At 35.9% G+C, this 15,173-nt stretch overlaps 2 protein-coding genes across 3 annotated transcripts; both read right to left on the minus strand.

Moving 5' to 3' along the window:
• Positions 1-100: 100 nt before the first annotated feature.
• On the minus strand, positions 101-2,819 carry LOC124448333 (leucine-rich repeat protein SHOC-2-like). The gene is given in 4 exon segments (XM_046999341.1): positions 101-451; positions 526-648; positions 1,115-2,452; positions 2,455-2,819. Coding segments are annotated over 4 exon segments (2,079 nt in total). The 5' UTR covers positions 2,783-2,819; the 3' UTR covers positions 101-161.
• A 2,021-nt stretch (positions 2,820-4,840) lies between these two features.
• Positions 4,841-14,924, minus strand: LOC124448332 (centrosomal protein of 131 kDa-like). 2 transcript variants are annotated; one of them, XM_046999340.1, is made up of 26 exons: positions 14,488-14,924; positions 14,332-14,407; positions 13,737-13,895; positions 13,011-13,666; positions 12,245-12,384; positions 11,514-11,699; positions 11,342-11,439; positions 10,961-11,070; positions 10,845-10,896; positions 10,703-10,735; positions 10,489-10,626; positions 10,276-10,399; positions 9,634-9,864; positions 9,128-9,226; positions 8,961-9,050; positions 8,382-8,509; positions 7,313-7,460; positions 6,982-7,059; positions 6,841-6,915; positions 6,709-6,771; positions 6,556-6,641; positions 6,379-6,463; positions 6,018-6,172; positions 5,812-5,940; positions 5,085-5,145; positions 4,841-5,014 (listed from the first exon to the last, which is right to left on the minus strand). In XM_046999340.1, the coding sequence occupies exons 5-26, from the start codon at positions 12,260-12,262 to the stop codon at positions 4,946-4,948; spliced, it is 2,256 nt and encodes a 751-aa protein (XP_046855296.1). In that variant the 5' UTR covers positions 12,263-12,384; positions 13,011-13,666; positions 13,737-13,895; positions 14,332-14,407; positions 14,488-14,924; the 3' UTR covers positions 4,841-4,945. The 2 variants fall into 2 exon arrangements, with proteins under 2 accessions (XP_046855296.1, XP_046855295.1); XM_046999339.1 differs by having other exon boundaries at positions 13,016-13,666; positions 14,488-14,922.
• Positions 14,925-15,173: the final 249 nt, after the last annotated feature.

Consider the following 15,173-nt stretch of genomic DNA (forward strand, 5'->3'; position numbering starts at 1 on the left):
AATACGGGGGGTGGTGAAAGGTGAACATTACTTGAAAGAGATATTCACTAAAGCCAGGTGCGATCTGTGGGTGCGATGCACAGTCAAGTTTATAGAAAGCTTATCGTATAGCATAGATATTTATTACTCACACAAAGTTGTAACTATCAGTATTTTCTGAATCATGCATCATCAAACTGTCCATGTGATGAAATGGCAGAAAAAGTTGTGGTTTGAGTTGAATTACACTGTACATTTTTCAAGGCCAAAGAGTTATAAGTTGCGGTCCAAGAGTAGGCTTGAGTTGCTGGTGGATAAGCAGAAAGAGTAGTCAAGAATTCATCTCGTTTTTCAATTTGAACATCTGACACGTTCACACCACATTTCAGTGGAAATGTCAAGTTTGTTGGAGATGATTTACCCCACAACTCATTAATTTCTTTGTCCCAATCTTCACAATCATCTTCATTATCTAAATATATAAAAAATACCAATAGTGAAATGAGTTTCACAACCAACAAATAAAATATACCTGTAATACAATACCTTTTCCATGATCACCCATTTTAACATAAAATCCATAATCTGTCATTGTATCATCATAAGTATCTTCGTACACATTAAATACCATATCATCCTCCCATATCGGGGAGTTTCTTTCACTGGGTCCTGATAAAATCAATATCATAAATTTGTAGATATTTGTACTCTTACTTGGTTGCCTATAGTTCTCCATGGTTACCTATAACTCTCCATGGTTACCTATAATTCTCCATGATTACCTATAGTTCTCCATGGTTACCTATAGTTCTCCATGGTTACCTATAGTTCTCCATGGTTACCTATAGTTCACCATAGTTACCTATAGTTCTCCATGGTTACCTATAGTTCTCCATGGTTACCTGCAGTTCCCCATGGTTACCTCAAGTTCTCCATGGTTACCTATAGTTCTCCATGGTTACCTATAATTCTCCATGGTTACCTATAGTTCTCCATGGTTACCTATAGTTCTCAATGGTTACCTATAGTTCTCCATGGTTACCTAAAGTTCTCCATGGTCACCAAGACTTCACCATGGTTACCATTTCAAATTTACTCAGTTTCTAACATTAAAACACTTCTAAATGTATCTCACCATCATGTGACCTCCATATTGATAAACCCCTTCTCATAGCAGCAGCAAGTACATGTTCATTATATGTAGCAGGGAGCTCAATTTCTTCTTCCGAATCCTCATCGTTTTCCTCTTGTTTTATAACAATAACATCTGCTCTCACTTTATCTGCTCTCATCTTTCCACGCCAATTATTAATGAGTTTTGGATCTCTTTTGGCATATTTAGATCCCTCAGAAGTAATGTGAGGAATGTCCCTGAGTTTTAAGTGGAAATTGTTCTTGTCTAAATCCAGTCGTTTTAAAGAGGTCAACTTTGAAAGCCACTTTGGAACTTTTGTCAGTTTGTTACTGAATAAATCCAAAGTATGAAGGGCTTTAAGATTACAGCATGATTCGGGTAGATCTTCTAACAAGTTATAATCCAATCTTAGATCCTTCAAGCTTTCAAGTCTGCCAAAATTTTCAGGTAAGCTTTTCAATTGGTTCTTTGATAGCTGACAATATTCTAGTAAAACCAAACAGCAAAAGCTGTCAGGAAGATATGTCAAAAGATTTTGCCCGAGATCGATCCAAGTCAAATTATGAAGATCTCCAAACCTACATGGTAACTTTATCAGCTGATTTTCATCAAGATAAAGTTTATTAATGGAGTGTAGCTTGCTAAAGCTTTCTGGAAGTTCACGTATCCTATTTCCATTTTGAAAATTACGCCTTTCTAACTCACATATTGTACTACCAAGATGTAACTCTTCAAGCTGTCCGAGTTCGCCAAATGCTGATGGCAGTTGTGAAATGGCATTGCCTCCAACTTCCAATTTTTTTAAAGTTTTATCAGAAACTTTAGGAAATAACTCAGGCAATGGACAGCCTTGTAACTTATTGTCTTTTAATGATAAATTCAAAATGTTCGACAGTTTACCAAACCATGCAGGCAGCACACCAACTACATTATTGTCGAAATACAAACTTTCTAACCTTGGCGCTGATTTAAACTCCTCTGGTAATTTGGCAATATCATTGTCACTGAGATCAACCTTCCGAAGCTTACTCAAAAAACCAAAGGACTCAGGCAAAACACTAATATTATTCCTACTCAGATTCAAGACCTCTAAATGATCCAATTCACCAAAACTATCTGGCAATGAAATCAATTTATTCTCGCTTATATCTAATATTCGTAGGGCCCTCAAACAACCAATGTTCTCAGGCAATTCTTGTAAAACGTTCTCATCCAAATATAATTCCTCAAGTTTCGACAGCCCGCTTAAACATTCATTCGGTAAAGTAATCAAATCGTTGGCAATCAAAGATAATGTTTTCAAATTACATAAACTGCCGAGACTTACAGGTAAGCACAAAGACAGTTCTCGTTCAACCGTATTTCTTCAAGATTTACAAACTTTCCAAAACCTGACGAAATGGTAGTTAAACAGTTACCGACAGCAGAAAACTTTTTGATGTTTTTCAAGGTCAAAATACTTTCAGGTAATTCTTGCAAATCGTTGAAATCAAAATTCAATCCCGTAATCTTGGCCAGATTCTCCAAAGAAAATCGATAAAATACATCATCCGGAAGTTTCCTCACATTGAAACATAAAGATGATAAATTCAATTCATTCTGTTTGCATTCAATGCATTGAGAAATTATCTTTTTAAGAAGAGATTCTTCTTCTATTTCGTCCGTCATTTGCAACTACACAGATGTCGAAACTAGAAATGCACAACAGGTGTGGGTCGCAATTTTAATTTTACCGGAAGCACGGGGGAAGAGGTAACCAACATTCATTATCATCATGTCACCCTCTGTAACCTACTATCACCTACTGTCATCCAATCCATAGTCATCTTCAGTAATTTACAGACAAAGACGATCATCTACAGTGGTCATCAACTGTGTAACCTATCGTCATCTACTGTCATCAACTGTAAACTACAGTTATCTACTGTCATCCCACTCTAACCTACCATCACCTAAAGTCATCTACTGTCATCAACTGTAAACAACAGTTATCTACTGTCATCCCACTCTAACCTACCATCACCTAAAGTCATCTACTGTCATCAACTGTAAACTACAGTTATCTACTGTCATCCCACTCTAACCTACAATCACCTAAAGTCATCTACTGTCATCAACTGTAAACTACAGTTATCTACTGTCATCCCACTCTAACCTACCATCACCTAAAGTCATCTGCTGTCATCCAACTGTAAACTACAGTTATCTACTGTCGTCCCACTCTAACCCACCATCACCTAAAGTCATCTACTGTCATCAACTGTAAACTACAGTTATCTACTGTCGTTCCACTCTAACCCACCATCACCTAAAGTCATCTACTGTCATCATCTGTAAACTACAGTTATCTACTGTCGTTCCACTCTAACCCACCATCACCTAAAGTCATCTACTGTCATCATCTGTAAACTACAGTTATCTACTGTCGTCCCACTCTAACCTACAATCACCTAAAGTGATCTACTGTCATCAACTGTAAACTACAGTTATCTACTGTCGTTCCACTCTAACCTACCATCACCTAAAGTCATCTACTGTCATCAACTGTAAACTACAGTTATCTACTGTCGTCCCACTCTAACCCACCATCACCTAAAGTCATCTACTGTCATCCATCTGTAAACTACAGTTATCTACTGTCGTCCCACTCTAACCCACCATCACCTAAAGTCATCTACTGTCATCCATCTGTAAACTACAGTTATCTACTGTCATCCCACTCTAACCTACAATCACCTAAAGTCATCTACTGTCATCAACTGTAAACTACAGTTATCTACTGTCGTCCCACTCTAACCTACAATCACCTAAAGTCATCTACTGTACTGTCATCCATCTGTAAACTACAGTTATCTACTGTCATCCCACTCTAACCTACAATCACCTAAAGTCATCTACTGTCATCAACTGTAACCTACAGTTATCTACTGTCGTCCCACTCTAACCTACAATCACCTAAAGTCGTCTACTGTCATCCAACTGTAAACTACAGTTATCTACTGTCATTCCACTCTAACCTACCATCACCTAAAGTCATCTACTGTCATCAACTGTAACCTACAGTTATCTACTGTCATCCCACTCTAACCTACCATCACCTAAAGTCATCTACTGTCATCAACTGTAACCTACAGTTATCTACTGTCATCCCACTCTAACCTACCATCACCTTAAGTCATCTACAGTCACCAACTGTAACCTATCGTCATCTACTGTCATTCCACTCTAACCTACCATCACCTAAAGTCATCTACTGTCACCAACTGTAACCTATCGTCATCTACTGATAAGTTAGGAGCTTAGACTTTGGTTGCAAGGGCATTCTCCTCAGAAGGCATGCACCCAGAACCGGATTTCTTGATTTCGAACATTGTCCATTTGTTTACAAGAGTTTTTCCTCATAAAATAAGCTATAAAAGTCTATAATATTCAATTGTACATCAAACTTTCAAACTGTTCGGCTTTTTGACTCATAATCAAAGCCAACCTTCACAGTTGATATTTTCACAACACAACTCTATCGTTGACTGTTTCTAAAAGGCCGACAAACGAAAAAATCGCAATGTTATGTAGAGTGCACCTTACATGACTTGTGAGAGATATTTGGAAATATCCGAACGACCAAGACTTGATATAAACTAAGAACTTTGTCACAAATCTATCATTACAAAGTTCTCGAGAAAACGCACAATCTTAAAAGCCGAAATTCAAATAAACGCCATGGCATTCATATCAATAGTTATAGTAATTATAAGTATTCTCTGTAAAAATTGAATTATATTCGAAACTATCTACAATAAAGAAACATCTAGGAACAGCATGAACATGATGTCATGCTAACAGTTTTTTCCGCTGTTCATGAAGTAAAAACTCCAAATGATCTGCTCTCTTCTCGGCAGACTGCAAACAAACAAGAGATGTTTAAAACGACGACGCTAATTTTCCCTAAAATGATCAAATAATCCTTCACCTCTTTGTGCTGTCTGAGAGAATTTAAAGTTTCTTCTTTTCTAGAAATGGCTTGTTTTACCCTGAATTCAAGGTTATAAAATAAGTGAAAAGTTGTCCTTGAAAAGTTGGCAAATTTTTAACATAAGTATAAGGCGAAAATATGGAAGACAAGAAAAATGGGCAAATATTCTGTGATCTACAATACGCGAAACTGGTCCTTAGTCCAATCTTTAACCAATCTATGGGCCATAGCCTAGGTTAGGGTTAGAGATCGATTTCGAATAATTGTGGAACACAGTATTATAAAAAAAGATTCACTCTGAGTCTTTTCAACTTCTATCTGCTTGATGAACGACATTTAACAGTCTTATTACTCATACATATGGGTTATGAATGCTCCCCCTCTCCCCCCTCACGTGTGTGCATTCAAAGGGTTGAATGGAGTTCAATAAAATGTGAAACATTTCGTTGTTAATCAGGAAAAATATTCACTGTTCTTTCCCCATTGTCCTTCGATACGTCAGCATGTATGTACATGTGCCGGATGTAAAAAAGTAAACACGATACGTCAGTATGTATGTACATGTGCCGGATGTAAAAAAGTAAACACGATACGTCAGTATGTATGTACATGTGCCGGATGTAAAAAAGTAAACACGATACGTCAGTATGTATGTACATGTGCCGGATGTAAAAAAGTGAACAATAAAAATGTGAAAAATGAATACGAGGCAGGCAAAATTCACCTCTTATGAACTTCCTCCATTTCTTCTTCCTTAGCGCTGTTTATCCTCTCGATTTCAAGACGATGTTTCGCACGAAGTTCGCTAATCTCGATTTTCAACCTTTTATTATCTTCGTCTGTTGTCACCAGTCTAAAGAAGATTTAAAAACATTTGTCGGGAAAAAATAACGAAAGAGAAAAGACAAATACACGGTAATTCTCGATAACCTGTCGGCGAACTCCTGTCTAATGATGTCGACAACTTGACCTCTCTCTTCTTGAAGCTGTTTTGTCAGTTTATTTAAATCGTCCATTTTTCGTTCTTCGTTCTTCAACAAACTTTTCAACCTCGACAATTCTTCCTCGAGTTCAGTGGATTTCTCCTTGAAGAAAAAATACAGTTTTAATCCGTATTTTATAATACGCGAAATCCTTAATCCGATCTGTGAAACATTGCGAAAGTCTACTGCCGAATAATACAAAGGATTAGGGTTTGCGTATTTGTAGAAAATTGACCTATTACCAAAAATAGTGAATTAAAAGTAAAAAATGATGATGAATATCAAGCATTTTATTAAGTATATCATACTTTGGCGGACGTGTATTTTTCATGCATTATTCTCTCCGAACTCTCGATGTCTTTTATTTCTGTTTCATACTTGTCACGAACACGCCTGAAGATAAACATTTCAACGTACGGAAATATCAAAAAGGGGAAAAGAACCAAGATGTTCACCTGAGACAAATGTCTACAAAAATAACTCACTTAATTCTATTCTCGGCAGCTCTTTCGCATTCATCTCTCGCAAGGGACGTCTCTTCTTCAAGTCTTCGAATAACCAACTCTATTTCCTAAAGTAAAAATCAATAATCAATGTCGTAAAAATGAATAAACATAGTCGTATTTATAAATGCGAACCTTATCTCTTGACTCTCTAACGCTTTCTTTCAACTCTCTTTCTTTTTGCAGTAAGACTGCATCCTAATGTACATCGATGACATTACTTGATAACATGGGATACATCTACTCACACAGTAAACCGATACAAACCTGCTTTTTCATGTAGTTTTCAATCCACTGTTGTTTCTCGACATCCATCCTCTCACTGAGCTCTTTCATTTCATTCTACGATACGTGGTGTAAGCCTGAACACTTGGTGAAAAAATCGCACATGTTAATAAAAAGAATTACCTGATGTTTGTTTTCTAATTCTTCCAATACTTGTTTGCTTGAGCTCTCGACATCTTTCATGGCAGTTTTGTGAGAATCCTGTTAACGTTCAATCATATAATTAAACAAAACATTTTATCAGGCACTCAAGCTGTTGATAGGTAAGCTATTCTTCCTTAGGAAATTTTCATATATTTAAAAGAACAACAGTCTATGCTTCAAGGACATACTAAAACAAATTGAAATAGGTTTTTACGCTGTGGTCTGCTAAAAATTTCACGAGATCATTAAGCAGGCAAGGCACTTTCCTCCATTTTGACTTTTCAAGGAACTAAACTTTCTCATCCATTACCTCAAGTTTTTCTTTCAAATCATCCAACTCTTTTCTCTGCTTCAGAAGTTGATTTGCTAGTCTTTCCTTTTCTTCTTGAATTTCACCGTACAAACGACGTCGTTGTTGTTGAAATGCCTTCTCTTCTTCTTCCATCTGCTTTTGATACCTGTAAAAAGGCAACACAAATTAAAAAATCATCATTGCTACCCATATTTCTTCGTGGTAAATCATTCACCTATAAAAGTCACCGATATTCCTAAATAGTTACTAAAAATCTTTCATGGATCTTTACCTATACTTCACCATGGTTACCTATACTTCACCATGGTAACCCATACTTCACCATGGTTACGTATATTTCCCCAAAGTTTCCTATACTTTACCATGGTTACCTATACTTCACCATGGTTACCTATACTTCACCATGGTTACCTATACTTCACCATGGTCACCTATACTTCACCATGGTTACGTATATTTCACCAAAGTTAACTATACTTCACCATGGTTACCTATACTTTACCATGGTTACCAATACTTCACCTTGGTTACCTATACTTCACCATGGTTACCTATACTTCACCATGGTTACCTATACTTCACCATGGTTACCTATACTTCACCATGGTCACTTATACTTCACCATGGTCACCTATACTTCACCATGGTTACGTATATTTCCCCAAAGTTACCTATACTTTACCATGGTTACCTATACTTCACCATGGTTACCTATACTTCACCATGGTTACCTATACTTCACCATGGTCACCTATACTTCACCATGGTTACGTATATTTCACCAAAGTTACCTATACTTCACCATGGTTACCTATACTTTACCATGGTTACCTATACTTCACCTTGGTTACCTATACTTCACCATGGTTACCTATACTTCACTATGGTTACCTATACTTCACCATGGTTACCTACACTCCCCATGGTTATAACTAACTAATCTATACGTACGTATACATTTTACTTCTACATTAACAACAAGGAAGACAGTCTCAATGGTCTTTAAAACCATCCATTGTTCACCTGACCATTAAAGGTAGTAATAAAACCATAAAAGAGAACATACTTGCTTTGTGCTAACTCTCGTTCTCTGTTACAAGCAGTTTCTTTTTCTCTTTCAAGCTGATCACGAAGTTCCTCGATTTGCTGTAGATATCTACGACCAACACGTTCATCTGTCTCCAATAATTCAGCCTGTACATTATGTATATAAATAAATTATTTTGAAAAAACACAAGGGCGAAGAGTCTCCATTTCCCCTTAACATTTTTGTTTCGTGAAATAGGTGTGTTCTTTCCATTGCTTCAAAAGATTTTATGGTCAATTGTAGCATAACAGTTCTAAATACTAGCAATGGCGAAGCCAGCTCAATCTTTTTCCTCCTACAATGTAAATTTTTCAGTAATTTATCATTCATTTCTTCAGGAAATCAATTTCATTCAATGTTTTTTCAATAATCGAACACAGAAATGTTTGCATTGTAGGAGTAGAAAACGAGCTGGCTTCGCTACTGCACACAAGATGAACAACACTGAACAGTGATGGTTTTAATTAACACGACTAAAGCATTCAAAAAATGATTTCTTCATGTTTCCGTATACACTAAAATAGTTTTTTTACACTCTAAAATACTGGGGTTTTTTACCTGATGAGCGGATTTTAATCGTTTTATTTCGGTCTTATGTTTAGCAATCAATTTTTGAATATCCGGTTCCAAACCCTTTACAGTCAACTCCTTTAAAACATAAAAAACGATCAAGATAGTAATGATTGTGATGATAGGATTTCATTGAAAGTTTTCTCTGATCTTACTTTAATCTGTTGAGATTTATCTTTAATCCATTTTTCTCTGCGAAGTTTCTCTGCTGTCAACATAACATCTTTTTGTTTCTTCACTTCGGCAGCATGACTACATGTCAAAATAAAGATGTCGCGTAAACATACACAAGAATAAAGGCGACGATGGAGAAAAACCACGAAATTTAGTAAATATAATGTGTTTTTCAAACAAGATGCTGGTATGCTGTTGCATCTTGCATGCAAGATGCAATGAAAACAACTTATTTCGTAGTATACACGATTTTTAAAAAGGGTTTTTTAAATTCATTTCCCGGGATTTTGAAGATTTTGATTGTCTGCCTTCAAATCACAACGTAACACTTCAAGTCGTATGCTCGAAACCCAAATAAACATTGCGTAAAATCTTGCAAAAAAAAAACAAAATTTCAACTACATCAACTATGACAACGAAAGTAAAATTTCACGAAAAAAAAATGGTTTCCAAAAGAAGAAAGAACAGTTCTTCATCACAAACTCACTTCTTCCATTTTCGATATCTTATCAACATATTTTTTGTCAGTTTCTTTAAGTTTCTTCACAAGCTCCTCGCAACGTTCGCTCAATATTTTCTTATCGTCAATGAGTTGATCGATAAAGGAAAGATGACGTTGGATTGTTGATTCGTATTCCTGACGTTGTAAGTTCAGTCTCTGTTTTGTGTCTTTCTCCATGTCGCGAGCTTGACGTAATGTAAAATCTCTTTGTTGCGTCTAAACACGAGAAGACGGCACTAAACTTGACTAATGTTCGACAAACACGAAGATGGTACGCATGAGACTTTCAAATTGGTTAAGAAATTCATTAAAACTGCAAAACTTGATAAATTATCGACGGAATAAAATGGATGCATAAAAGGAGGGAAGTCTTTACTGTCAATTTGTCCCCATTGCTGAAACGGCGCACCACATTCAATCTATTTCTTGACGTCACCAAGTAACGACGTCTTGATGACGTCACCCATTTACGATGACGAAGTCATTCTTGACAACGCCACCCTGTTACGATAACGTCATTTATCAACGATGACGTCATTCGTCGATGATGACGTCAACTTTTGATAATGACGTCACGCACGATATCACGCTTTAATTCATCTAAGCACCGTAAATAAAAGGTCATACCAAAGCTCTCTGAAGTAAATCGTTCGTCTTCTTTTTTTCTTCGAGTTCAACCTTCACAGACATCATTGCGTTCGTGACGTCAGATGCTGCAGCGGATGCAGACTCCAACAGCGCAATTTCTTTTCTAAAAGACAACATTAAATATATAACGGCGAATCGACGGTCACTACAGAACAAAGTAATCATTCGATGTGTAAAATTTCAAAGACTTACTCATTTTCAATGACAGCAGGTGACATCACGGATGTTGCAACAGAAGAAGATTCGTGAAACGTGTTTGCATCATGTACACGACTCACAACCGTGTCTTGTTCGGTCTTCTCGACTTCGTCAAGAAACGACATAATAGTCCTAGAAAAATTTCCGGTTCAATTTTCCTTCCCCGCTGAATAACAAGATGTGGCGAATCTTGTCGAGTGTAATATACCTGAGTTTAACTTGAGACAAGCCACTGGAGGTGCTGTGAAAAGAAATCAAGGCTTAAAAAGTTTGCAGAGAGTGAAGCAAAAAAAGGAATAGGTGGATTAACGTTATTTGATTACAGTATAGTTTAATGAATATCTACTAACGTTGAGTTCCGCAAACTATCCTCCGTCAACGTTTGCTTTGTAGCATGTTCGTCTACAATAAGGATGAAACAATGTAAAACTAGGAAAAGACTTCAAAACAACATTTACCACCTTACGCCATAGGTTTTGCGTCGCAGCTTCATTTGTGGGTTTCTTTATATCGTTTGGTTCTTCTTCAAGTTGCCGTAGTGACTCAAAAAGTTCATCCAAAGTCGACTTTGTACCACTAAAAATGTCGTAAAATCTGTATTTTAAATTGGATGAAAGAAATAAGTTGGTGGCCGAGACTTCAGTGTAAAATGAAGAATGAAAAAGACTTGGAAACATCGATTTGTCTTTGGCATAAAAGATGGATGGAAAACTTTGAAATACTGACTTGTGTGTGGCAAAGCTAAAAAACGAAAAGTGTCAGAAACACAGTGTATATGATTCTTGTGAGTTACACGGTATGATTTTACACACGAAACGAATCTTAAGAGTAAACCGAGTTCTTCAACCTGTGAGCAGTCGCCACACTTCGACTTGTACTGCCGACAGATTTGTCGTTGTCGACAACAGGCTTCGTGTCTGTCTGTAGAGTGGATTTTCTCGACTCCTGTGATAAATATTCCAAAAATAAATGGTCACTTCCACCATGTCCGTTTTTTCAAAAAAGAAAACATTTTTTACTTGAAACATTTCCTCAACTTTGATATCCAGTGATCTCGCACTAGAAGATCTTGACTCGTTCTCGATTGTATCGACTTCACGAGATAACTGAGTTTGTTTTGAAGTCATCTTTTTCGATGATTTTTTCATTTCATTAATTGCTTTCTTTTTAGCTGTTTTCACTTTACCGCTATCTTCAAGAAATTTCTATTTAATTGAAAAGAAAAAAGACAATATGCTTCATCATGCGTATAAGAAATATTTATCAACTTCAAATAAATGTTTTGTTAATGAGTAAATGAAGTTTTTTCTATCAACGCATCTATCTAGCTATGAACACTTAAAACTCTCTTTTTAAAACTGTTATTTCTATAGAGTATTTTTACTTAATTGTATTTTGAGCAAATGATAAACCCTCATCAAATAGACCAATCATAAACCCTCATCATATATAGACCGATCATAATTCCTCATCACATAGACTAATCATAAACCCTCATCATACAGACCAATCATAAATCCTCATAATACACGACCAATCATAAACCATCATCATACAGACCAATCATAAACCCTCATAACATAGACCAATCATAAACCATCATCATATTAACCAATCATAAACCATCATTACATAAACCAATCACAAACCATCATCATATAAACCAATCATAAACCATCATCATACACATAGCGAGCGACCAGAAGAAACTAATTTACAAAGCATACATGGTTGATAGTACACTACAAACCAAATCTTCTTCAACCATTCTCTTCTGATCTTCTTTCGTCTTATTCGTTTTTCATTCAGTTCTTTAATAGCTTTCTGACGTGCTTGCTTCGCTTTCTCTTCTCGTCGTTGTTCAACACTTGAAGTTGTCTCACATTCCAACTATATGCAAGTAAAATCATAAAAAATAATTCAATATAAGATTGAAACATTCAGAACGTCATCATCGATAGCGTCATCAATAAGAAAATGTCATCATTGACAACGTCATCAATAAAAACGTCATCAATAACAACGTCATCAATAAGAATGTCATCATCAACAACGTCATCAATAAGAATGTCATCATTGACAACGTCATCAGTGACAACGTCATCAATAATAATGTCATCATCGACAACGTCATCAATTAGAACGTCATCATCGACAACGTCATCGTTGAAAACGTCATTGTTGAGGACGTAAATACAAGTGCGTATTTTGTACATGATCTTGCTATGATCTTACAAAATTTTTCATGATCTTTCAATTGTCCTATTAAGTTCTTGCTAAGTTCATGCAAGAAGTTGTCAGATCATAAATAATCTTGTAATATTTTGTGCATCATCTCTTTGAAGATCTTACAAGATCTTGTGAAGATGCTCAATATGGTGATCTTTTTCAAAAGACCCCACCAACAACCACATGCATTTTTTCAATAAATTTTTTCAAGGATTTTCACCCCTCTACATGCCAAACCACTTTGCAATTGCTCCAATCTAATTGAACAGATAATCATAGCAGTAAACTCAACTTTTTTTACTTTTTCCACCTCCAGACGTTTTTCATTTAAAGCTCTTTGCACAGCTGAATAACCTGCTTGCAATCTGCTTCGATAACCCCGATATGTTCTCTGAATAACAAGAGCTGCTGCTTCAATCTGTTTTGGATGTTTCTTGTTGATATTTGAAACTTCAGAATGATGACGTTTTGCAGCATTAATATCATTTGTGGGTTCTTCTTTAAACTTTTCTAGGTGATCTGAACTATTTGTGAAATTTGCTTTTTTGAATTTGATATCAGTTCATGAGGTTTTTCCTGACCAGATATCTTACTGGAGTTCCAAAAACACTTTGAGGTTTCTCATTAGGAACTAATTTTGGAATGAAGTTAGAATTTCTAGGAACTGCTTCATCATAACTTTTTCTTCCACTCAAGCTTGATAAAGATATCCCGGCATCGGATTCAAAATTTTGAGCATCATCCTTGGGATTTTCACTTTGGTCAGCAACATTTGTCTTAGAATCATCAGTCATGTCAAGAAAATCATTTAAAGTTGGTTGTACTTCATTTTCTCTTGATAGGAAATATGGTTTAGACAGATCTGATTTTGAAGATGCATAGGATAAAGACGATGATGGACTAAACAAGACTTCGTCAGGTAAATTCTCCCACCAAGGATCATCTAAAATATAAAAATTAAATCATTCAAAACTTGTAACATACATGCTTTGAAAAAACCCAGCAGATTTCACCTTTCTCAGCTTCGAACTTTTCAACTTGATGTAAAGTTGGATTAAAATCTGTCTCTATATTTGCTATTTCTTTTAATCCATGGATATCTGATGAATTTTTTTTATTTTTCTTCTCGACAACTCTATGAGAACTTGATTTCTCAAAGGATAAATCCAGACCTAAAAAGACATGGTACAGTGACTAGTGAACAGTGACTTAGCCAGACTGCAAGTTTTGGTCAAGATATTTAAATTTCAGAAGATGATCAAAATTCATTACTTTAGAAATGTGCAGCTTTCACAGTAAGTGAAAACAGAAAAATTAACAAAGCTCCACTAAATAATTGAGCAGGCTAATGTTAGTGAACAATATATTGATGGCCAATATTTTTAGTTATGGAAGAGTTAAGCAGACATCTGTTGGGGTCCCACTAAACACTGGACAGTGTTTAGTAATATCGATCTGTACCTGCCTTGTAGTGGCACTTAAAGATCAACAATTAACGAAGTGAAAGATTGTGCAAAATTGCAAAAACTCAATAAGTTATAGCAATAGCATACAACATCAATACATTGACGTATTTCCATTGTATGAACATTTCCATAAAGAACATACTTTGTCTTTTAGTTGGATGCGATTTGCTTGTTGCTGTCTTTGTTCCTGTTATACTTAGCCCCGACGAATCTGATTGCTAAAAGGTAAAATTAAGTGTTCATAAGATATTATTGACAGTTGATATCTTTCGTAAAAAAATAAGGAAGACAAGCCTACCAGACTTGAGTTGACGTTATGACGAATGGAGGAACTACTCCTTACACTCAATGGCTTAGAACATTGTGCTGTCCCTTTTTCGCTTTCTCTTTTAAACGTCGCACTAACAGGTCTCCTTTTGAACTCATGATTAAGTGAGATGCTCAACCTACTTCCACATTCCAGTTCAAATATAACTCATGTTGGTGCATAAATATTCCAAGACCTCGAACATTCGGTCCACTTAAGGAAGCATTTTTTGTTGTGATGTAGAAAAGAAGCGTCCTTTCGCCGAATAAACATCGTCTATAAACTCTAATTTTACTTCTTTCTCATCGGCCATGTTGAATTTACCAACTGCGCGCTTTGATTGCGTCCTTGACAACGAAAGCTACATAGAGGCACACAGAGGTACAATCATAGGATACACTACAATCCTACAATGCAGAATTGCAGATCCTTTATTGTCTACCTTTGTGTTCAACTTTATGTCTACCTTTGTTTTTACATTTATGTCTACCTTTATGTCTACCTTTATGTCTACCTTTATATCTACCTTTATGTCTAACTTTATGTCTACCTTTATGTCTACCTTTATGTCTACCTTTATGTCTACCTTTATGTCAACCTTTATGTCAAACTTTATGTCTACCTTTATGTCTACCTTTATGTCTACCTTTATGTCTACCTTTATGTCTACCTTTATG

Source organism: Xenia sp. Carnegie-2017, unplaced genomic scaffold (genome assembly GCF_021976095.1).
Source record: "Xenia sp. Carnegie-2017 unplaced genomic scaffold, XeniaSp_v1 HiC_scaffold_23, whole genome shotgun sequence".
In the NCBI taxonomy this organism is placed as follows: domain Eukaryota; kingdom Metazoa; phylum Cnidaria; class Anthozoa; order Malacalcyonacea; family Xeniidae; genus Xenia; species Xenia sp. Carnegie-2017.